The sequence below is a fragment of the Pungitius pungitius genome, chromosome 7, assembly GCF_949316345.1.
Source record: "Pungitius pungitius chromosome 7, fPunPun2.1, whole genome shotgun sequence".
Classification (NCBI taxonomy): domain Eukaryota; kingdom Metazoa; phylum Chordata; class Actinopteri; order Perciformes; family Gasterosteidae; genus Pungitius; species Pungitius pungitius.
Genome location: NC_084906.1, coordinates 14455421 through 14478481, shown reverse-complemented (window position 1 = coordinate 14478481; position 23061 = coordinate 14455421). Strand labels below are relative to the sequence as shown.

Here is a 23061-nt window from a genome sequence, read left to right as displayed (position 1 = left end):
AACCATGGGACGTAATAACGTCGTCGCTTTCTCAATCAACGTCCTCGCGACCAGTTGACACGCCAATAGTTTGCTGCAGTGTTTTGTTGCTGCACGTATTTTTGATTATGATACGACAGTCGGTGAACGTTAACGTAGCTTGTCGTTGCATTTCGGTGTAACATTAGCAACAGAGTAGCATCGATACATGCACGTAGCGTTAAGCCTGCAGTGACACGACTGACAAGCTGCAAGATGGAAGCGCACACCTTAACGACGTGAGACAGGCAAGTGGGGTTCATTCTTACGACTTAAAAGCTGATAAAATCACCAGCTAAATGTGACGATGACATTATTGAACCCACTGCACACGTTTACAACCTGTATGACTGCCCTACAGCGCCATCTCTAAACTAAAACAGGTATTCTTTCTCTCACAGGGGCATGTTAGTAACTACCCCCCCCCCCCCCCGAAAAAAAACCCCCAACTAAACTGAAAATACCCAAAATGTTGAAAGTATTCCCATTTACACTCCCGTTGTCATGACAACAACAAGAAGCTATGGGCATCCTAAGGCTGGTAGCCAGAATCATGGGTAGGATCAGTACTTTCAGGTCCTATCAGTTCGTGCTTCTGTTGGCTGCGGCACTTGCTGTTGTAGCTTTTTACTACTTCGGCTCAGAGAGGCAGAACTTCTCCAGTACCACCAAGAGGATCAAGCAGACCCAGGCCACCCACAACGGCAACAGAAATGACGCCGACCTGACTGTGGACACCAGGCTTTCCCACCCGGCTGGAGTGGAAGAGCGAAGCGAGGAAGACCGAGATGTAGGAGGAGGGAGTGAGGGGTCGAGGTCCAGGAAAAGGGACCGCGCGGACGCTGGGGACCAACGCTACCACGCACTCATGATGTTCACCAAGGTGGACAAGAGCAGGAGCCTGCAGGACAAGTTCCGCGTGGCTATGTTGTCCATGGTTAAGTATGGACATTTCTTTGAAGGAGAGGTGCTGGTCCTTCACTTTGTGTGCGACCAGACCAGCAGAGAACTGGGAGAGAGGATGCTGGAGGAGTTCCTCCTCGACGCAACGTTCAAGTATGAGGTAGGCGGTCTAAAAATGTGTCTGCACTACACCGTGGCGCTGTTATGTGATGAATTCAATGCAACGAGGAGAAACCCCTACGATGTTTGGTCTAATGATGATTTCTATTTGCAGTAATGTTGTTCTTGATGTTAATTGAAATCACTGGAGTTCCATTGAGTTCCTTTCTTTCTACTGAAATGCAACCAAATCAGATGCAAAAGAACATCCACAAGTAATCTTCTGCCCAAACCATTATGACACACAGGAGGCTTAGACCCACACAAAATGAGCTGGATGTGCAATTTAAAGTTAAAACACATGGAGGCAGTGTTGGCCTGTCGTACGAATCCCTCTTTAATGGGACGCCCTGCGTCTCCTATGTTCTCTCTTCCTAAAAAGAGGCGCTTCTCATGCCCCTTCTCTGTTGCAAGCGTTAGTTGTTTGGTTTTATTTGTATTTGTCAGCGAGCAGCAAGATCATGAACTTGTTTACACGTTAACTGTGCTTTTCTAAGTTCTCCTCCGCCAGCTAGGCATTTTCTATCAGCAATTTCTTATCGTCCACCACATCTGGTGTTGTTGCAGCTGCGTGTCGGCTCCCGCTGATCCCAAAGCAGCGTGGGTCGGTCGGACGTTTGCTCAGCTTGGCATATTTGCAGTTTGGAGCCTGTGGGTTACCTTGCTTCCTGTTTATCTCACTCTCTGTACTCTGTAAGTGTTCTAGTCGCACAGTTGAAGATGTGCGACTAGTGTGATGTTGTCGGATCAAGTTGACCGATCAGTTCTTTTAAATTATTATTTTGTGCATCACAAGCATTGTGACCAAGATATTTATTGCGCAGCTGTTAACCGACAAACGACTTCCTGGTTGGACTCTGGCAACCTCTCTCTCTCTCTCTCTGTGTTTCCTGTCGTCCCTGCACTGTCCTCCCTCAGAAGTTGGTCCAACAAGCACACTGAGGCTACTACATCTGTGATAAACTATAACTCAGCAAAAATATTGAAGGCCATGTGTCAGTCAGGCTCCAGTTAGTACATTGTGACCTGGGTAAACACGTTTTTATAACTCTCCCACACATTTTTGGGCTTTTGTAAAACAATTAGAAGAAAATGAAAGTTCTCCATAATACGCATATCAACCCACCCCCCAAGTGGTATTATAACTGTTATGGTATCCACTGTCATGGACCAGTGCTTTTTAACATCATGGTTTGACAAGATGAATCATGAAGTCATTTCCCCCGACACAAGCACCACCATAAAGAGCCTCTGCCTCTTTTGGAGTGCACACACACACACACACACACACACACACTGAAGTCCTGCCAAAGTTACATACGGGTCGCCCCCGGGGCCGACGGAGGCAGAGTGTGTAAGCACGTTGGCATTCTTGTCTGCTTAACTTCAGCTTTGTTCCTTTTCATTATTCATCTAAAAAGGAGCGGGGGGGGGGTTAAGGCATCAGTTACGCAATCATTTTAGCCCCATCGCGTGAATGGTGAATTCAATCTGGCCCCCATGACACTCGCAAAAAACAGCCCACAGCCCCACTGCCCCGGAGGCTGTGCTCATTACTGCGGACCCTCGGTCACACAACACACTTGATTTGTGTGTAAATTAGTCCTGGTCGACGCTGGCTTTCTCGTATGGAAAACACTGAGCGTTTGCAGTCTGAATGTGTGAGAAGTATTTATCATCAAATAACCCCCCTCCCCGCCTCCCTCGGAATTTTCTGGAATAATCTGGAATTAAAAAGAATATCTTCTCTCCCACGCAAGGCAGTTCTGCACCGACATGTCCACAAATATGTGTGCACGTGGCACTTGCACCAGCGGACTGACTACTAACTCTCCTCCACCTAGGGGAAACACTTTGGGGAGGCACTTGGGCCTGATTTATGGCAGCTATATTGTGCAGCTTTTATTGGAGGCCTCTAACCTACACACATGTCTCTGGATATACAGTTTGTCCCAAACCAGCACACATTCTTCCTCCTGCAGAACCCTTAAAAGATAATCAAAGACGCTTGGTTTTATTAGAGAGGTTGCACTGGGCAGGTAGGTGTCTGTTGTGTGTCCATCAAGAACAGAAGTGCTATCAGAAGACTTTCCTATAAGGTGGTGTGTAGCAGCAAAGTATTTGTCGTAGTTCTATATATTCCTGGGACTCTGTTGTACTAACATGATTCCACTGCTTTGGTCCGCAGGTGTTGTTTCATGACGTGGTGGCTCTCACTCAGAAGCTCTTCCCCATCGTGGAGGCCATGCAGAAGCACTTCAGCGCTGGCTCCGGGGCTTACTACAGCGACGCCATCTTCTTCCTGTCGGTTGCCATGCATCACATCATGCCTGAAAGTAAGAAAAAGCATATTGTGTCACATTTTTTGTTTGTTAAATAACAGATTTAACTTTTGGATTTAAAGATCCTTGGCGGTTGGTGCATGATGGAAGACAGTACAATAATGACAACATACACTCACCGGCCACTTTATTAGGTACACCTGTCCAACTGCTCGTTAACACTTAATTTCTAAGCAGCCAATCACATGGCGGCAACTCAGTGCATTTAGGCATGTAGACATTGTCAAGACAATCTCCTGCAGTTCAAACCGAGCATCAGTATGGGGAAGAAAGGTGATTTGAGTGACTTTGAACGTGGCATGATTGTTGGTGCCAGAAGGGCTGGTCTGAGTATTTCAGAAACTGCTAATCTACTGGGATTCTCACGCACAACCATCTCTAGGGTTTACAGAGAATGGTCCGAAAAAGAAAAAACATCCAGTGAGCGGCAGTTCTGTGGGCGGAAATGCCTTGTTGATGCCAGAGGTCAGAGGAGAATGGCCAGACTGGTTCGAGCTGATAGAAGGGCAACAGTGACTCAAATAACCACCCGTTACAACCAAGGTGGGCATAAGAGCATCTCTGAACGCACAGTACGTCCAACTTTGAGGCAGATGGGCTACAGCAGCAGAAGACCACACCGGGTGCCACTCCTTTCAGCTAAGAACAGGAAACTGAGGCTACAATTTGCACAAGCTCATCGAAATTGGACAATCGAAGATTGGAAAAACGTTGCCTGGTCTGATGAGTCTCGATTTCTGCTGCGACATTCGGATGGTAGGGTCAGAATTTGGCGTCTACAACATGAAAGCATGGATCCATCCTGCCTTGTATCAACGGTTCAGGCTGGTGGTGGTGGTGTCACGGTGTGGGGAATATTTTCTTGGCACTCTTTGGGCCCCTTGGTACCAATTGAGCATCGTTGCAACGCCACAGCCTACCTGAGTATTGTTGCTGACCATGTCCATCCCTTTATGACCACAATGTACCCAACTTCTGATGGCTACTTTCAGCAGGATAATGCGCCATGTCATAAAGCTGGAATCATCTCAGACTGGTTTCTTGAACATGACAATGAGTTCGCTGTACTCAAATGGCCTCCACAATCACCAGATCTCAATCCAATAGAGCATCTTTGGGATGTGGTGGAACGGGAGATTCGCATCATGGATGTGCAGCCGACAAATCTGCGGCAGCTGTGTGATGCCATCATGTCAATATGGACCAAACTCCCTGAGGAATGCTTCCAGCACCTTGTTGAATCTATGCCACGAAGAATTGAGGCAGTTCTGAAGGCAAAAGGGGGTCCAACCCGTTACTAGCATGGGGTACCTAATAAAGTGGCCGGTGAGTGTATATGGCAGCAATAAATAAATATTTTTATATATTTAAATATTGAATGTTTCCTAACATCACTTTAAAAGGATTCTTCTCATTCTCCCGTAGCCCGTATTTTAAATTCACTCAGATACTCCCCTTTTTTCCATCCTGGCACTGCTGGTGCACAGCTGGAGACGGCAGCATGGAACCAGTATCTAACAGACACGTGGCATGCCGCAGAGGCCCTGGGGAGCGGGCGAGCGAGCGAGGGAGGATGTGCTCTGTCACTGCTGCCCACTTTTAGTGCCCCCTGCATGCATGCTGACCGATGGCAGCAACCCCCCCTCCCTCCCTCCCTACTACTTAACCCAAAAGGAAGCCAAAATAGAACTACACAGACACGGTAGCATTCCATGAGACATCCCAGCTGCCCCGACTAACTGGCTGACTGGGTGCCACTCGAATCCGGCTCTTCAGGTATCAAAGAAGGAAGGGGGCTCGTACGCGGGGCCACAGATCTGACTTGGCTTACGTAAAACAAACCAAACCTAAAAGGGCTAGACACGCGAGAGGGGGCCGTCTGTGGCCGCAAACAGGGTCTCACGTTGAGTCCCTGAAATACTCATCAATCAGCCACGGAGGCCGTCTGCTCTGTGGTCCCACATTCATATTTAAAGAACCCTTTTATCTCTAAAGGGCATGATGCGGTTGTCCTAACACAGGGAGTGGGATGGGGGGGGGGGGGGACCGATTTCCTGACCCTTTTTATTCGGCACATCATTTATGATTGAAGACCAACGTGATATCCCTAAATAAAAATAGCAGCTGTAAGTGGGAGGGCTTGAGATGTAACATTCTTTTAACCTGTGAGGTGGGCGGCGTTCAGATTTCGGCAGATTTAATTTAGTTTATTAAAATAGAAGGAAGCAGCAGTTGATGAAATTGTGCAGCCCTTTGGCCACCTATGCAGCCTGGAGAGGAAAACGTGTCCGTTCGAAATAAATGTTAAAATAGTTACTTATCCTGTGTTTATTTTTTGACTAGAACTACAGAGTCTTTATGGTACTCAACATTATTTTTGTCAATAAACCCTAATAGAATATCTATCTATACCTATTAAATATCGCAAAACTGCTTCATATGTTGTAAAGATTGCACATGTGATATACCGCGTGTGACGATGATTCGACTAATGGCTTTAAAAGAGAGCACTCTATTTTGACACCCTCTGTCCTTGGAGGATGAGGAATAAAATTGCACGATGGAAACATGTTATCAATGATTCGGTTCCTAAGAAACACTGTTTTTCTTGGCGGAGAGGCGTTCCATGTTTTGTTTCCCCTCTAGAGGTCACTCAACATGCTGGGACTTGAGTCCCTCCTGAAACCCTGCCTTTTATGTTCCACACCGGGTGGAGTGGCGCAGCAGACGGAGGGCACAAATGCTGATTTATTGCAATAGTTTTATGAAATTTCCAGGCGACTCACCAAAATATTAATGGCTTTTGAGATAAATCCTTTTAATATTTTCTATTGGTTCGAAACGCACAGTCTACTTCCTTTCGCAAACAATGAAGTGAACTTTAGAAGACATCCCTAGAAGGAAAATTCTAACTTGAATATCGGACGTAAATCCCACTTCTTTTTTCTACATTTCTCCACCTGCAATTAAAGTACTTTGTTGGTGTAGTGAGTGGTTTCTGAAAGGGTTGACCTTAAACACTCTCTATTGATTTGACCGGTGTCTTGGTGTAGCTTGGATAGCTGGTCATACTGTTGCTAACCTTTTTGCAGCAGGTCTGTACACGGTTTTATGATTAATGAACACACAGAGTAATATGAGTCATGGTTTTAACGAGACAAAGGCATCCTTTTGGAAACATATCATACTAATATGTACTAAATATTCTACTTAAAACCGAAAAAACATTTTAAAATACTGAATAGCACATTTTAGTTGTATGTTTAGCTTCTTGGAGAAAGAAGACAACAATGACCCTTACAAGAAACCAGTGCGCTAACGTGAGACTAACATCAGGGCTTAATGGGGTTGACCTACTTTTTTCCTGAAAGAAGGTTGTTGTTTAGTTGCTGTTGCCGAGTTGAGTTTTACTGACCAGAGCCTCTGGCCCCCCTCAAACCACGCTAACAACATTATTCCTGCGATAACGTTGTTAAGCAAGATGGATTTTTACCCCTCGTTATTTTCCATTCGATTTGTCTGTGTCCGTCTGGGTTTTCTAAATGCTGCCAGGAGGAACAGAGTGAACCCAGGTAAAGGTCTGTTTAAACAACACAGGAAAAGGCCCTAAAAAAATCTGTAACTCTATTTCTTTTCATAGTCAAGTTCTAAAGATGACTTTTGACATATTGCTAGACATAATTAACACCTCCTAAAATATTGTTGCGTAATACGTGTTTATCTCTGGTGAACTCAACAGCCTAATGTCAGGCGTTAAAACTGAAGGACAACAATACAGTAAAAGAGCAATTAGCACCAATGAACATTGACCGACAGCGCTGCAGAAGACATTCATCTGTGTCAGCTTTATTATTTCACAAAGAAAAGCCTGTTGCTTTCCTCTTCGCTTTACTTGCTGCACAGGGGAATTGAAAGAGATGCCGGTGGGACAAGAATAAGATGCAAATAATAGAAATGCACCTTCTGTCTTCCCTCTTTTGTTACTCTTTCTTGTGTCATGCGCAGCTTACTGTAAACGAGGAACGCTGTCTAGCCTTAAAAACGAATACACCCTTCTGCTTCTTAATAGTTTTACAATGAACCTTTGCCCATTGGCCCAACAGCACTTGATCTTACATCAAACACACCACAGTGTTTTAACAGCACAAGGCTCTCTTCCTGTTATTTAGTCACCAGTTAATCCCCGTTAGTACAAACAAACAGCGGTGACCACTCAGAGATTACCCGGCAAAGCCCCTCTCTGTCCCGCTGCACATGGAGGCATTGTGATGGCAACTTCCTTGTTTGGAGAGCGCCGAAAACAGGTCACCGCCGCACTGCTGAGTCTTCTTTCTCCACCACTTGTTCCAACATGATCTTTGCAGCAAATGTGTAGCACAGCTATGACCTCCCAATAGTTACAATCATACTCTTCATTGTTCATTTTGAAGTCAGTCCTGCATTGGACACATTTCATTTGTAACCTAATATAATAAGAGTGGGATTTTTGACCAGTAAATTTGAACTTGTTACACTTTTGTAACACTCTACATGCATAATCCTGGATTTCAGGATTAACCATTTTTAGCCAGACATTTATTTATTTATTTATTTATTTATTACGTACTGTATTTAATTTACAAAATGTATGATATTACATTTTGTCCATCTGGAATTTGAATTGCCTTACAAATTCTAAACTTGCTGGTTGCTGGATCTTAATGAGTCTTTGAAACCGATCTGAAATGATGCAAGCAACCCATGCAGATCATTGTTTTTAAGTTCTCATCTATTTAGTCCTTAACCACCAGTTGCACCAATTCTCCAGTAAACCAGCCTTCTATATCTGACAGTTTGTCTAAAGCTGACCATTGTTTTCATCAGTTCAATAATTTTCCCTGGCACAGCATTCCTGAGCATTTCCCAACCTTTTGTCACCATGCCAACCATCAAAACACAGGAAGCTGAAACAATGAACAGATGAGGGCTGAATATCCTGGACACTGTTACCGTTTCATCCACAAACAACAGTGTTAATAACTTACTGCATGTTCGCTCACAGTTGTCAAGCATTTATAGTTTGTTTTTTTTATAGACCTGCTCAACGTTCTAAACCTTTCTTCCCAGAATGTACTGACATTTTCCTGGGATTCACTTTTGTTAAGGCCAATATGTACTTAGCAGAAAGCAAAAGTGAGCACTACCTTCTTTTTGTCGTCCTTTGAAAGATAATTATGAATCAGTTTACACATGTTTATAAAAATCTTATGTTGAATGATACGGTGTGATGCTGCCTTACCACTGTGTTGTGCTCCTTCTTCTCTCAGGTCTGACACGAATAGTGCAGCTTGACCTGGACCTGAAATACAAGACGAACATCAGAGACCTTTTCCAAGAATTTGAGCAGTTTCCTCCAGGAGCGGTTATAGGTATTGCCAGAGAGATGCAGCCAGTTTACAGGTAGGCAGTGTGGCACAACACCTCAGATGGAAGCAATGCACATTTGTCGCACAAAATACATTAGGATGAAAAAAAAAAGTCAATGCACAACTCCATATGGAAACACAGGGAATGTTAAGTAGATAATTGTCCAACATTTGACTGCAACACATATCCTAGTGTAGTTGTGACAAGGGCTGAGTATCAAGACACACAACTCCTCGTGAGGAGGGACTGAAATGTGTCCAAAGCAATCAAAAGATGGTTCGTAGCAAAAAATCTAACGCTTGGTCTGATCTCGTTTTGTTTATTCCTTTTGACGAGGTCTGTGCATAATTTTGCCTGAACGATCCTCTGAAAGGCAAGATCATCAAAAGTCTATTGCTTTCCCACTAATGGGATAACGGCCACTGTACCATCTCACCTCTAAGACCCCAAAATTTCATGTCGGCTTTGTTTGTGTCAGTCACTGTTTTCCATCCCATCCACAGCATCAAAACAGGGTGTGAGTGTGTGTGTCTGTGCACAGCAGGCTAATACCCGCCCACCTAACTGCCACTCACCTAGCCTAGCTATCCCCGTTAGGTGTAGGAGCGTGTGTGGTGTTGAGTGATGTAATGCAACTAGTCATGGTCTATTTTAGTTCACCTCATTCTCAATTGCAGTTAGCTCACACAGCAACTGACTAAGTTCCTTTTCACTCCGTCAGACGTAGCGTTTTTGTGGCATTCGTGGGCGTACGTCACTCCAGCCACTTAAGTGGAGCGTCACTTTGGCATAGGCGATCGTGTTAGCTTGCTATCGTTGCGCATAAAGGATCACACCACATGTTTGTGATGCCCGCGTGATGGTGTGTGTGTTGTGTATGGGTTTAAAAAAAAAAAAAAGCATCTGTTAAGATGCAGTGAAAGGTTTCAAGAAGCAGCTGGTTACTGAGATGGACAAACCACTCACGGCTTTTTAAAACTGTGAATCAAACATTAAATCGGAACGTTGCATTGGAGTTAGAATGCACGTTAAGACTGTTCTTCCCAGCAACAACTTCTGTACAGGTCAATGTTTGTGGACGTTTGCCTCATATTACCTTTTAAATATACTATATTATAGTATTATGTTTTAAAGCATTACGCTTTCAGTGTTCTAAGTGTATATCGATCTTCATATCGCTTACATATGACAACTTCTGGTTCTCTCCAAAAGGAATATGTTTTAATGGTGTGATCCGCTATCCATCATGCATAATGTCATAAACACGTTATCCTCAATCCTATACATGTAATATGCCATGATGTAAAAAGCCATCAATGGGAATTAGTATTTGTGTGTGCATGTGCGACAGAGTTCTGTCTCCATACTTTAAATGTCGGCGAGTGAGGTTTCTGCGAAAGTAGTTTAGGAAGTGAAATGTAGTTTTTCCTGCCAGAATCCAGTTGGAACCAGCAGCTCCAAACCGATCTGTACGCCCGGCCTGCATCTGCGCCGGCTCGATGGGTTACTGACCCTGGGAATAGCCTGCTACTGTTGTTACTGCGGCCCCGGAGACAATCATCTAAAAACACACAGCAACATATCAGGAGATCGTGCATCTTAGCATGCAAAGCCTCCCTGTTTGACAATCAAAAGCGCCAACAAAACATTCACACTAACTGTCACAACTGGTTCTCTGTCTTTGCATACCGCTTTTGGTGTGGATGACCATGTGCAGCAACTCGTTCTACCATCAGATTTGTTTCAATGTCACAGTTTTAAAGCACATCTCGGGACCAGTAATATTTAAATTTTATTATGTCACCTGAAGTGTTTTCCTTTAAATGAAAGGTCTCTGCTCCCACACACTGTTTAGGTACTAATAGACAGAGCGTAATGTTTGAGAATGCGTCCTCCCACCAGCTGCATTCAGAACACATCCTGCATTCGAAAAAATGCCACATGTACTTTCCCAGCAGCTGCATTTGGAATGTTTTAAAAACCCAAGAGATAAGGCCCACTCACATAAGTGTCAAAACCCAAACCACAAACACACACAATGAGAGACATTGGCCAGAACAAATCACACTCTTTTTTTTTTTTTCTGTCTACAGAGCCTCCATTATGTGATGCATCCCACTTATTTTTCTCTAGTAGTCTAGTTTTTCTCTAAACTGCATCTCTTCTTTAAATAGTTAAAAGAAAGCACACTTGTATGCTTTTTCCCTCCCAGGTTTAAATGGAAGAAAAATAATCCAAAGTAGATTGTTATCAAAGCAGTTTTCAGGATTCCCACATAAAAGTCACTTTCATTTTTACCTTAAAAAATTAGCACGTGTCTTGATTTGTTGATGATTTTTATTATGATTTTATCCTATTTCAGTTCATTCGAGGAATAGTGAGATTTTGTGAAATACTCTTGAATTCCTGCAACCTCCACTTGTTGCCAGGCAACTGTTCAGAGCATAGAATCAGTTTGCTTCATTATCTGTGTGTTTGAGGGATTTTTATCATTTTTCTCTAATGGTTAATCATCATCTGATTTAAAAAATAAATATTTGTTAAAATATACCCTAGTATTTATGATCTTTAGGAAATTGTGTGATTGATTAATTACAACCCACAATTTGCCATCGAGACACTCTATTCTACACACACTCTATTCTAACTGCGTGACTGATGAAAAGCAATCCACTCAAAATTGAAGACATGTCAAACAATCCTGGCAAAAAACTCTTTAATTAATCTAAATCAACCTTCCTCCCACGTAGGTTCTCAGAAGTGTGACTCCTGGAAGATCTGTTGGCTCTTAGCATCGTCTCTTTGACCCCCAGTGTTTCTCTGGGTACTGAGTGCTCCTCGCTGTGCTGCTCAGCTGTGTCATCCATCCAGGAGTGAGGGAGCAGGCAGCAGGCAGCCTGATAAAGCACTTAAAGTTATTTTGAGAACATGGGAGTCACAGCAACCAGGAGAGACTGTGGGGATAGCGGCTATATTCGGTCACCCAAAAGATTATGCCGCTTTTTACCGAAAAATTAAGAGATTGTCGTGCACTCCCAGGCGAACACATGCACGCAACTGATTGCATAATCCCCTAAGTGGATGTACTAAAATGTTTGATTAGGTTCATTAAAAAAAGCCTAGGCACTGTTTGGTTTATAAGGCTACTTTGCTGTCAGCCTTATATTACGGCCACCATGACATGTAAAAGCAAATTTAATATTTAGCTGTTCTAACATTACCTTACATGTCATTTGGCCTTCACATTTTGCCTGGGGAGCCATTAGGGGTTAGATGTCTTGCTGCGGGACACATCGACATGGCACATGGTGTAGCCGGGATTCGAGCCAGCAACCTTGCGGCTCCCAGCACATCACACTACCCCACGCACCACCATCTCCTTCCTAACATAATTTTACCCCCTGGCTCAAGGTTGGCAACAATACGGCAGGCCACACACAAACATTTTCCAGAGAGAGAGAGAGAGAGAGAGAGAGACCCAGAAGTGCTGTTTTTTATTGTGTCCTTGGAGCCTCCAATCAGATGGGCTGGTAGGGGAGGTGAGTGTGCCAGCTCCTCCCACCAGGAAAACATCCAGAGCCAGAACACAGCCAGCAGAGTGGCTCAGAGGGTCATCGTAATAAAGAAGCCAGTGTCAATGTTCCCTTAATGACCTACTCCCCCCGACTGTGTCACTGAGCACGTAGACCCAGTGTATGTCTTTAAAGATGACAAATGCTCCTTCGAGGCCACAGGTCCCCGGCCACCAAACCAACAGATTGTTTAAAACCGTGTGGACAAGCTACAGCTGCAGAATGTAGGTCAGCATTAATATCAAAGAGTGCCTCAGAGAATCTCTTTCTCCCACTAGATTTGAGCGAGTGGTCCCCTCCACAATATGAATCAGATTTTCTTTTTCTTTCTTTTTTTACACATCTTTTTCCCCACATACATTTATCTGTATCAATATCTTTTTTTTCTTTTCTAATGAATTGCCCACTTGTTTTAAAAGCAACTCACTCCTAGATTAATTGTTGTTAATCTACAGTAGATTTATTCAGGCTTGGCCAGCGCTAATCTCATCTCATGTACACATACATGCAATAGAGAATAGGTTTGCCACCTTTTTACATTTTTTTTTTGGACACGAGTAATCGTTGTGCATATAAAGGACAAATGTTTGTTGAAGGGAGCGCTGTGTGTCATTCAGCTACTTAAGAGCTGGTCTGTTGGCAGAACAGGGCGCTGTTGGCACGAACATCTGGCACTCGAGCATGCTCCGACACTCCTGGAACAACACGTTTTTTTCAGCAACCGATGACCGAAACAGAGTTGCCTCAGCCCAAACATACGCATCAGTGAGACATTTCGCCATTGCTGTACTGTACAAGTTCCGGAACATTGCAGAGGGACGGGTTACGGAGACAGTCTTTGTACTCAACACAAGAAGGAAGAAAGTACCTATTCCCGCCATCTAAAATATTTGTTTGGTTGTTGTCTGGGAGGGAAAAATAACGCACCCTGTGTAGTAGTGACACCAGAAAAAGAGAATGCAAGAAGCATTTGTGTGTTCTCGCAGTAAAGGTAGCTCTGGAGGTTTGATGAGGACTAGCTGTAAAGTTAATGAACCACCGACCCGCACAATCAGTGAAGGTTATTCAACAGACGGATGTACCTAGAATGCTCTGTTTTGTGAACCGTGTGAACCTTTCTGTCTTTCCTCAGACACACCTTCTGGCAGTATCGCAAGGAGAACCCTCAAACCAGAGTAGGTGGTCCGCCCCCCGAAGGCCTCCCGGGCTTCAACAGCGGCGTGATGTTATTGGACCTCGGTGCTATGAGGGACTCGGCGCTCTACAACCAGTTGTTGGAGCCGGGCAACGTGGCCAAACTAGCAGACCAGTATCGCTTCAGGGGCCACCTGGGGGACCAGGACTTCTTCACCATGATCGGCATGGAGCACCCGGAACTCTTTCATTCACTGGCCTGCGGGTGGAACCGGCAGCTGTGCACGTGGTGGCGGGACCACGGCTACGGAGACGTTTTTCAGATGTATTATCGCTGTGAAGGACTTGTCTATATCTACCACGGCAACTGTAACTCTCCTATTCCAGATGATTGATGCCCGAACAGCAAAGGAGGCTATGACGTAATCAATGTAGATAATGGAAAATTCTTCTTTTTTTTCTGCTTTTTTGGAGACTGTTTATTTTCTTGACCACTGTAATGGCAGTGTAGCCACAGACTCGGCCCCCTGCTGGCCATGGGGAAAGCGAGGAGCTGCAATAGTTGGCACACTTCCTCAAGAAACAGAAGATGAAATATAATTAACGAAGATTGGAAATACGCTGTTCACTTTACAAGTGAGCTTCCAGTTCCTTGCCTGGATGTGATTGGCCGACACAGCCCCTTTTTTATAAAGCCTTTTGGGCGCTAAGGCACATCACACCACCACAGTGCATACAAAGGAGGGCTCTGGAGTTAAGGGTTAAAAATTATGGTTTTTGTTTGTGCTCCAATGTTTGCAGTTTAGCTGAGGCTATACTTCACAAATAGCGGTGATCTGGACACTAACCCACTTCTGAGTTTTCCTGCTGTGCTCACTGAACCCCCCCCCCCCACTCGGTTTCAAAGCAATGCCAACACTCAATGTTCATCAGTGAGGACGCACACGTGTAGACTAAGTGAGAGTGAAGCTCTGGAGGCCTTCCCTTCACCGCGAGTGGGGTCAAAGACCTCCTACCGAAAACCCTTGAGGAATAAACATTACAAATCAATATGATTCCTGTTAATTCACCTTGAAACTGGTCAATGTTTTTTCAGGCTCTTTCAGAGCAAAATTCTTAAATCTTTATAGCTGTAAAACACATAGGATTTTTATACCGTAGTACATATTGAAAAAAAACTTGCACTTTAAAACTTCCAAACACAATCTTTATCTTCAAGGGTTGTGTTGACGAGACTGGTAGATTTATTGAATTAAATAGATTTTTTTTAGACCTCTCCAGATGTATGTAGCTTCAAATGATTTCACACTCTAGCAATTGTTCATCAAAGGATACTTGTTTGCAGAAGAACGTTGTATTTGAACTATGTTGATATTGATATATTGTTTAAAAATGCAATTTGATGAATTTCCCAAAAACCTTTACCATTGATTGACCGTTTAGTTTAAGTAACTGAAACCACGTGAAAAAGAATAACTAAAACTAAACATGTATATTTATATATTGCTGAATAGTACATTATAGGCAGCTCATTCTTTAGAAAATATATATATACAGTATATTTTTATCTTCACTGTAGATAACTATGATCTTCTGTGATCCAATTAAAATACCTTCTGGGATATGCCAGCAATGAATAATTTACTGACTGGCACTTATCTCCATTGCTCCGGCTGGCGCATGGGACAGCAACAGAGTACCTTTAGTTCCGTCATTTTGGGATAGTCACCCTTATCCAGCAATTAATAATTATTACCAATTAAACAATTCCTTTATAAGTATCAAATTATGTACAGCATATGTAGTTTTTTCCAGAAACCTCTTTGGAATGAAAAGGGAAATTTTAACAGCTGAAGCTGAAATGCATTAATAATAAAAGGTATTTTGTTTGTTTGCATTGAAATCAGTTTGCCCCTTTTGAAAATATCCTCTTGGTTATACAACAGACACAATAATACAGACAGTTGATGAGGAATAAGGAGATTCAAGCATTTCTACCTTTTTATTGTGCCTCAGGATTTTCATGAGCCATTGAAACGCTCCAACTTGTGCAGGTTTGTGAGGATATTTAACAACGTTAGCTACATGCGAACAAGACACAAAGTTTGAACTCTTCATCCAGCATTGCAAAAACCCACCTTCAACATTAACAACATGGTGTTTGTTACACTAAGTTCCACTGCCTGGTCCCCAGGAACAGTTTCTATACTGCTTAATTTCTATTAGTAGGGCTTGGCATGATAGTCATGGGCTAAGTAGCTTTGCAGTGTACCGTGCTTTCTAAAAATCCTTATGCCTTGATTCATCGCCAAACACTTTGAAATGTACCTTCGGGCGAGCAGCAGAAACAGCAGGCTGCTTTAGATTTGATGGAGCAGCAGCATTGATGTCTTTTCCAAGAACCACAAACGGCTCGATATGGAGCTCAGTGAGACTCCTACAGATTGTCAGTTGAGTGAAGACAAATGCTCGGCACAATCTATTGCTGCTCTAACGGCTAATCATACATGACTCACTAAGTCAGGGACACGTTCAAAGCCAACAGAAGCACAGCATGGTGATACTCCTGTGCAAAGAGAACTGCAAGTGTAGGAGCACGCTTTCTGCACATGGCAACAAGTCAAAAATTGACCGACCTGGTTTTTGTCTGGGAACTACTTCCATTTGTTTCCGACAGTGTTGCTTTGAACCAACCGGAACGCTGGACTTTTCTACTTTGGCACGGCTAGCAGACGGCACGGACACATTTACTATCTATCTTCTGAGCTTGAATTGTAGCCATGTTGCATTAGCAAGGATGTTTTTTGGGGACAAGACAAAAACAAAAAATTATTTAAAATTACTAAGGTTTAAAATGTTTATTGTAAAATATTTCCCCCTTTGTTTCCAATTCAGAATAACACCACTGAAATTGCTATATTTGAAGATCTGAATACTAATATAGCAGCAAACAACTATTTGCTATGTAAAGCTATGGGGAGTAATGGCGTCCTGAGCAGAGACTGAAGCCCCAGTCCCTCCGTGCGTCCGAGCTTCTCTTTGCTCTGTTTGTGTAGCTGGTCCATCCGTGCGCACGTGCGTTTTAGTGCATGTGATCCTCTCTGTTGTACCCCGCAGGCTAGCTAATGGCCGCCCTGCACTGCTCAAAGGCACCTTGGCATCGTCCTAGAAGCGGGTAAACTATTGTTGTTAGGTGCTCTTTTGATGCTGTCAGCATCGTTTGCTCCTTGCTGCTAGCCTCGCTGCTGCCGTGCCAAAACACTGTATTGCCTTCACTGTTTGTAACTTTCGAAAGGAAAGGCATTTGCATGGCGTGAACTCCAGATGATTTGTGTGATAATGTGTGAGTAGCTTGAATTCTGACCGTATACATCCAGGTACAGGCGGCTTACGAATCATTTTGTGAAAGTAAGTGTGTGTGTTGTTGACACAGTTGTTCACAGGACAAAATGTAGTTCAGTATCTTCCTAACTTCCCTCAGAAAGAGACTTCGTAGTGTCTCTTTAAGTCTCTCTCTCTCTCTCCCGTGTTTGTCTCTCACCACCACTTACTCCCTGGGGCGGTCTGTTAAAAAAAAAAAAAAGCCGAACAATGAGCGACCTTCTTGCTTTATTAAGCTGTGGTCTGATTCCCCGGTGCTGTGTGCCATTTCTCACAACACTATTTCACCAATGCCTCTGACTCACCTTGACAATGTGAACAGAGTGTTTCCCATTGATTGCCCAAACTCTGCGGACCTGCCAAAGTCTTTGTCTCACCACAGATCTATAAACCAAATTGTTTAATTGTTTTTTTGTTGGTTTGGTCCTTTCCGCGATTGTAGCCACTTACTCGTATAGCCGTGATGCAAACCCAGGCATTATCAGCACCATATGAGCACGTTGCAGAGCGCCGACGGTTAGTGGGACACACACACTGGGACTCACGTGCACTAACAAAGCTTTAATATTAAAACAAACACAGAGAAGCTCACAGTACAACACGCGGAGAGGGAGTTTTACGTCATTCTGTGCTTAGGGAATTATCCAGAATATCTTCACAAAGCACCAAGTTGTTTGCTGTTATATTACTGCTCTGATTATTTTTTATTGAGAACAGCTGAGAACAGAAGAGGTAAAGGTGAATTTACCTAATGCAGATGTGCAGATCACATTGCCATAAATGGAGATCTTCTACTGGCTGCGTTGATGATGCTCCTATTTTGCACCCAAACCTGTTGATGCATAAAAGTCAAAAATTAACACTCACAAACACCGTCACCATCTGTGTTCCTCAGGGATTGCTTTATTTTCCACTTCTTAGTGTCACAACAGCTGTCACTGATAAACAAGAGGGAAGATTATAATGACAGCAGAGCGTCTTATCAGCCAAAATTAAATGGGTGGAAATTTTGGCCATTGAGCGTCAACATAGTTTCTGCTGCTCATTAGTTTAAATAAACATCAGGTCTCAATTGTCCCTGTGACAGATTTGATGCTTTTATCCAAGCTGACATTCACTGCTGTCGATAACATGATAACCTGAAATCTCTGGATGAACAATATTACCAAGAACCACTTAACTACACACCATCGTTGAGATCTCAGGGGCCATGTGCAAATAGTTTTGCAGATTTTCTAAAATGATTTAAAAAATATATAATTTTTCTACCTGAGCAGCTAACTAATGAAATAGAGATCGAAATTGCAATTTTAGAGTTTAATGATAAGAGTTTAATCTCGTTTCTACATCCTGCACTTACAGGGCTGTAAGTACACATTGTACACAGGTTGGGTGACGACCTGTACTATGGAATAAGTTTAAGTACATTATGATCTAAGCCTTTCTCAGACTAGTTGAAAGTATAAATAAGGTTTGCAAATATTGAACACAGCTACTGTGAAATAATTCTCCATTTAAAGTACAACAATGGTAAGTCCAACAACGCTTGAGACATGGGAGCCCATTTCAATCATATGTTTGTTGGTTCAGATCTTAATCATGTCCAAAACACCAGATCAACTATGCAAGATCAGGTGGGCGAAGGAGATGGATTTGGGAGTTGCGTCAAGCACCACAGGGAATACACAATGAGCAGACAGTGAGATATATGAGCAGACGGTCTCAAGGGCTACACCAAGACATATCACAGCCATTTGTTCACAAAATATGAAATCACAAAACCTTCCTGGAGGATGCAAACTGTGAAAAACTGGCCGGGAGACTGACCCACATAATATATGGCTCTTTTTTAGCAGAATTGAGGTCTGTGTATTGCCCTACTTCCTACGTTTAATCTTGTATTCTGCTGCAGATGGTGAAATCTGAAGTGGTAATCTCATCATAAGACAAGATGGGTGAAGTCCAATGTTATGTCTACTGTGTATAAAAACGTATTTCTCAACAAAAGGATTTGCGCATCACTGGTAGAGAACAACGTTATCTCTCAATCAACTTGTCCAATATAGTCGGAGGAAGCCATAGCAATATTCTACTGTTGCTCAACTCTCTTGCTCTCTTAGGTACTCTACTCTCTTACGCCATAGAGAAAGTAATTGAGCAGAAAACGAATCTCCCGGTGGGTTAAGTGGAGATTGATCAAGTAAAATTTATATCATTCCACTCAAACTGGGCCCTCTCTTGTTAAGTCAATATGTTTTATTTTAAGACCCTATACAGACTTAAAGCATCAATTAAGATAACTTATTTGGTCCTGAGTTATGTTAAAAGACATGACCCAGATGAGGGACATCACGGTTTAAATGGCTTTTATCTAAAAGTGCATGAGACGCTCCATTAGTCAGTAGAACAAATCCAGTTAGTTCCCTTTGAAAAAGTGAGAGGGTTTTTTATTCCCAAGTGTGCACTGTGAAGTGGCACATGGGTGATGCTCTATGATGTTAGTTTAGCTTCTAAATGCTTTATTGTCTGACTTGACATACCCTGAATTTTGAAATTCTTGTATGAAATCGGATGCTTATCAAAAACACGTGCATCGCTTTTTGTAAGATTAAAAGATTGCATTTACGAAGAAGAGATGGCCAACAGGTGTGTGTGTGTGTGTGTGTGTTTCGCTGTAAAGCTAAAGGTCAGCTGTGCTTATAAAACAACTTGGGCTTGACTGTATGTAAACCTTTTACCAGCAGGCTTACGCTGTCTGTACTGAATATTGGCCTATTTAGTCGCCCTTACGTCAGGACACAAACAGCAGACCACATAAGTAGGTTAGTGTGTTACTGAAGATGGAACAGGCTAGCAGTAGAGATGCTCTAGTGGTGATTAACGGCTATTCAGGCAACAACGCTGCATATATTACCAGCGTGACACACTTCCTATCATGATGCAAGTACAGAGCTCACGGCTGGAACAACTTCATCACAGATCATCATTTAATCAATTCAGAATCTGTATTTTCTCCAGCGTTAGAAATCCTGCAGCATGGCCTGAACAGCAGTAATGGTGCGTGAGAACAGGAGACAGCTTTTTTGATCGGCCTTTATCGAGATTATCAATCAAACTAAATTACTTGGAATGAATATCAACTGATAACAAGGAGTTTTTGGAGTATCAGTGACCTGATCAAATGTGGCAATACACCTTTGGCAAAGCCAGTGGAAAACAACAGTTAATGGCGCTATAAAAAGCGATATGAACTCAAACTGACATTGATAGTCTCCATACACCTTAAAAAATACTAATTTCTCCGGAGCTGTAGCTTTTAAATGAATGCTAATATTGTATGCTAATAATAATATCAGCATTCTAAGTGACTAAAATCCTAAAGGAAAATCTGTTACATTTGCATGTCGCCACACATTGAGCATATTCATCTGCCACAGCTAAGAAAGATATTATATTATAGAATTGCCTTTCACCTCCAAATGCAGCTCAGCCAATTCAATCTCACTAAGATCGTCGTCAGACCATGTAGAGCTGAGTCTGACTTTATGATTGCCCTTTTCCCCAGCCAGCAACTTCATTTTCTTGTATGAAAATGGAGCATAACTATATAAAATGCATTCTTGCAATAACACATTGAATATCAATCAATCCAATAATCAGTGTTCAATTCCTGAACAAGATCCTTGGCACAAACACTCAGAATTACCATAGCAACGAACGCACTGTAACTGTAACTGAAGCCCAGTCTGTATTGTTGTGAGCGTCATTATAAGCCACCACCAAATGATTGCTCGCCCTGCGGGCGGTCTGTGTGTCCGCGGCTTTTCACTCGGCCCAGATGGACAGCGTCCACACCCCGCGTCTCTGCCAAAAGCAATGGTGGAGATGACTCACTGGCATTTGTGTCAAATTCAATAGTCAAAGCCATTTTAGTTTGTGCGCACGCTGTTCTCAGACTGACATCACTGACAGGGAGGCATCATAACCACACCGGACGCCAACATGGGAAATATCGGTGATAATTGACAGGTTGACGGGTTGGCCCCTTTATGATGCCGACTGACTCTGCACAAATTGATGCCTATTAAGGGAGTGTTTGTTTGTTACTAGAATATCTCAGCAGTTTTCTTCCTACCAAAATTACATTTCTCTATTCAATTATTATCTTGATACAGGACACACAAATAATTGGACAAACTGCATGTATCAAACGCTGCGTACAAAATAACACAGACACTTTGCATGGCAACCCTTTTAGCGCTTTCTTATTGTCATGGTGTTACCTGTCCGAGAAATTAACGTCATCTGTGATCAGTTAACTATGACCCCCCAGCCTCCCACACTGTGACCATCTCGTACGATGCTAGTTCTGCTTTGCATACTGTGTGCTCAAAGAGAAACACAGAGAAGACGACAGCTGATGGAATTCCTGCATAGAACCCGGAGATCTGGAGAGCATCATGAACACCCTGTGCACAAAAAACTAATGCATGTTATCTCTGACTCCTTAGGCCTGTATACAGATGTAGGATGTTGAATCTCTTGAAATGAGTTACAGGCGAGAATAGCCAATGTTGAATATAGCTGTTTTTTACTATGTTAGTAGTACAGTTTACCGACCCCCCAGAAAACGCTATATTTGTAAGTGGTAGTTGGGATTTTGGTATTTCCAAGCTGACTCACATATTCCTGGACCACGCCGGCGCACTAGAACATATCGCAGTGTTGTTGTAGCAAACCTGTGAGTAAACTTGTGAGTTGTCATAGTTCTGATTTCTGGCAAATGTAGTCAAGTATTTATTTCTTTAGCTCAGTTTTAATCTTCACAAACTTCTGAGGGAAATGCTCTTTATCTGTTAATACTCTACTACTGTATGTCCACAATCTAAATTCCCCCACTGTGTCCAGGTGCCGTTTAGTGTGGGGCAGATCGTGTAAAATAGATTTTATCAGCGCTTTTGGGCTTAAACCAGCACCCTGCCGCTGAAATGAGAGTGATCAGAGTGGAGTTCGCAGAACAGTAACGGACACAACGCTGTGTCGTTTGTTAGTACCAGTCACATCTTCCACAAAGCATGCAGCTTTCTCAATGATTTTTCTCTCTCTTTTTACATGTTATTTAGTTGACGCTTTTTATCCAAAGCGACTTACATTGCATTATAACCCATGCATTACATTTTTGCCTGGGGAGCAATTAGGGGTTAGGTGTCTTGCTCAGGGACACTTCGACATGGCACAGCCAGGATTCGAACCACCAACCTTGCGGCGCCCAGCGCACTGCACTGCTCCGCGCGCCACCGTCGCCTCTTTTCTTTTCTCTTATGTGACTTGTCACGTTATTAATGAGAAAGGAATTGTGTTTTCCTGACTGATTCAGCCACAGAAATGTAGGTCATGTCACGCAGGGGTTTGTTAATATTTTTTACATTGATGCTGTGAATGACGCTGAAAGTAAAAAGAGGAAGAAAAGGGGGGCAAGAAGGAGGCGGATGTGTGCAGTCGAGCACCTGAGTGATTAGAATCTATTGTGTTCTGGCTGAAGATGAGCAAACAGATGCAAACAGAATCATGTCTTTGTCTTTGTAACATTCACATCTACACAAATGCACAAAATAAAAAAATGAAGAATGGACCCATTACATTTGGTATTTCTTTCAGGCCTCTGGTAGTTTGACCCATATTCTGTGTCCAAACAATAACACACAAGTGTGCCTATGTTCCAATCTCACTCCTCTTTCTCTCTTTGTGTACCACAAATGAGCCTGCTGTGTAACAAGAGGGATGACTAATGAAAATGAATCCTCTCCATCAGGTGAATGGGCTTCCCAAAGCAGCGAGGTGAAAGGTGAGGGGCGAAAATACTGACACTAAATGTTCAGCTATATATCCTTCATGTTCCAAGCTTTGATTAAATGAAAATAAGCAATGGCGGTGGAGCAGTGGACTGTTATAATAGAGAATTGCAAAGCCCTTTATGGAAAAGGGTACCTGTTTGAACTCCGATGCACCTGAAAAGGATTTATTGTAACTCGCTCGGACACAGGTGACCTTGGAGCATATGAGGAATTCATATGAGCACCACATGGTCGCATTATAAAGCAACAGTGTCTTCTAAAAAGCTGCCCTGGTTCTAATGCTCTGCTGGT

At 42.9% G+C, this 23061-nt stretch overlaps 1 protein-coding gene across 1 annotated transcript; it reads left to right on the top strand.

Moving 5' to 3' along the window:
- Window positions 1–434: 434 nt before the first annotated feature.
- Window positions 435–22554, top strand: xxylt1 (xyloside xylosyltransferase 1). Its single transcript, XM_037469198.2, has 4 exons — window positions 435–1081; window positions 3269–3416; window positions 8729–8861; window positions 13533–22554. The coding sequence occupies exons 1-4, from the start codon at window positions 542–544 to the stop codon at window positions 13927–13929; spliced, it is 1218 nt and encodes a 405-aa protein (XP_037325095.1). The 5' UTR covers window positions 435–541; the 3' UTR covers window positions 13930–22554.
- Window positions 22555–23061: the final 507 nt, after the last annotated feature.

What these genes read in the sequence shown, in the direction of transcription:
- xxylt1 (XM_037469198.2), top strand. Translation starts at nt 542, where the DNA reads ATGGGCATCCTAAGGCTGGTAGCCAGAATCATGGGTAGGATCAGTACT. An exon ending in ACGCAACGTTCAAGTATGAG is followed by an intron (nt 1,082 to 3,268) that starts GTAGGCGGTCTA and finishes TTTGGTCCGCAG; the next exon opens with GTGTTGTTTCATGACGTGGT. An exon ending in GCATCACATCATGCCTGAAA is followed by an intron (nt 3,417 to 8,728) that starts GTAAGAAAAAGC and finishes TTCTTCTCTCAG; the next exon opens with GTCTGACACGAATAGTGCAG.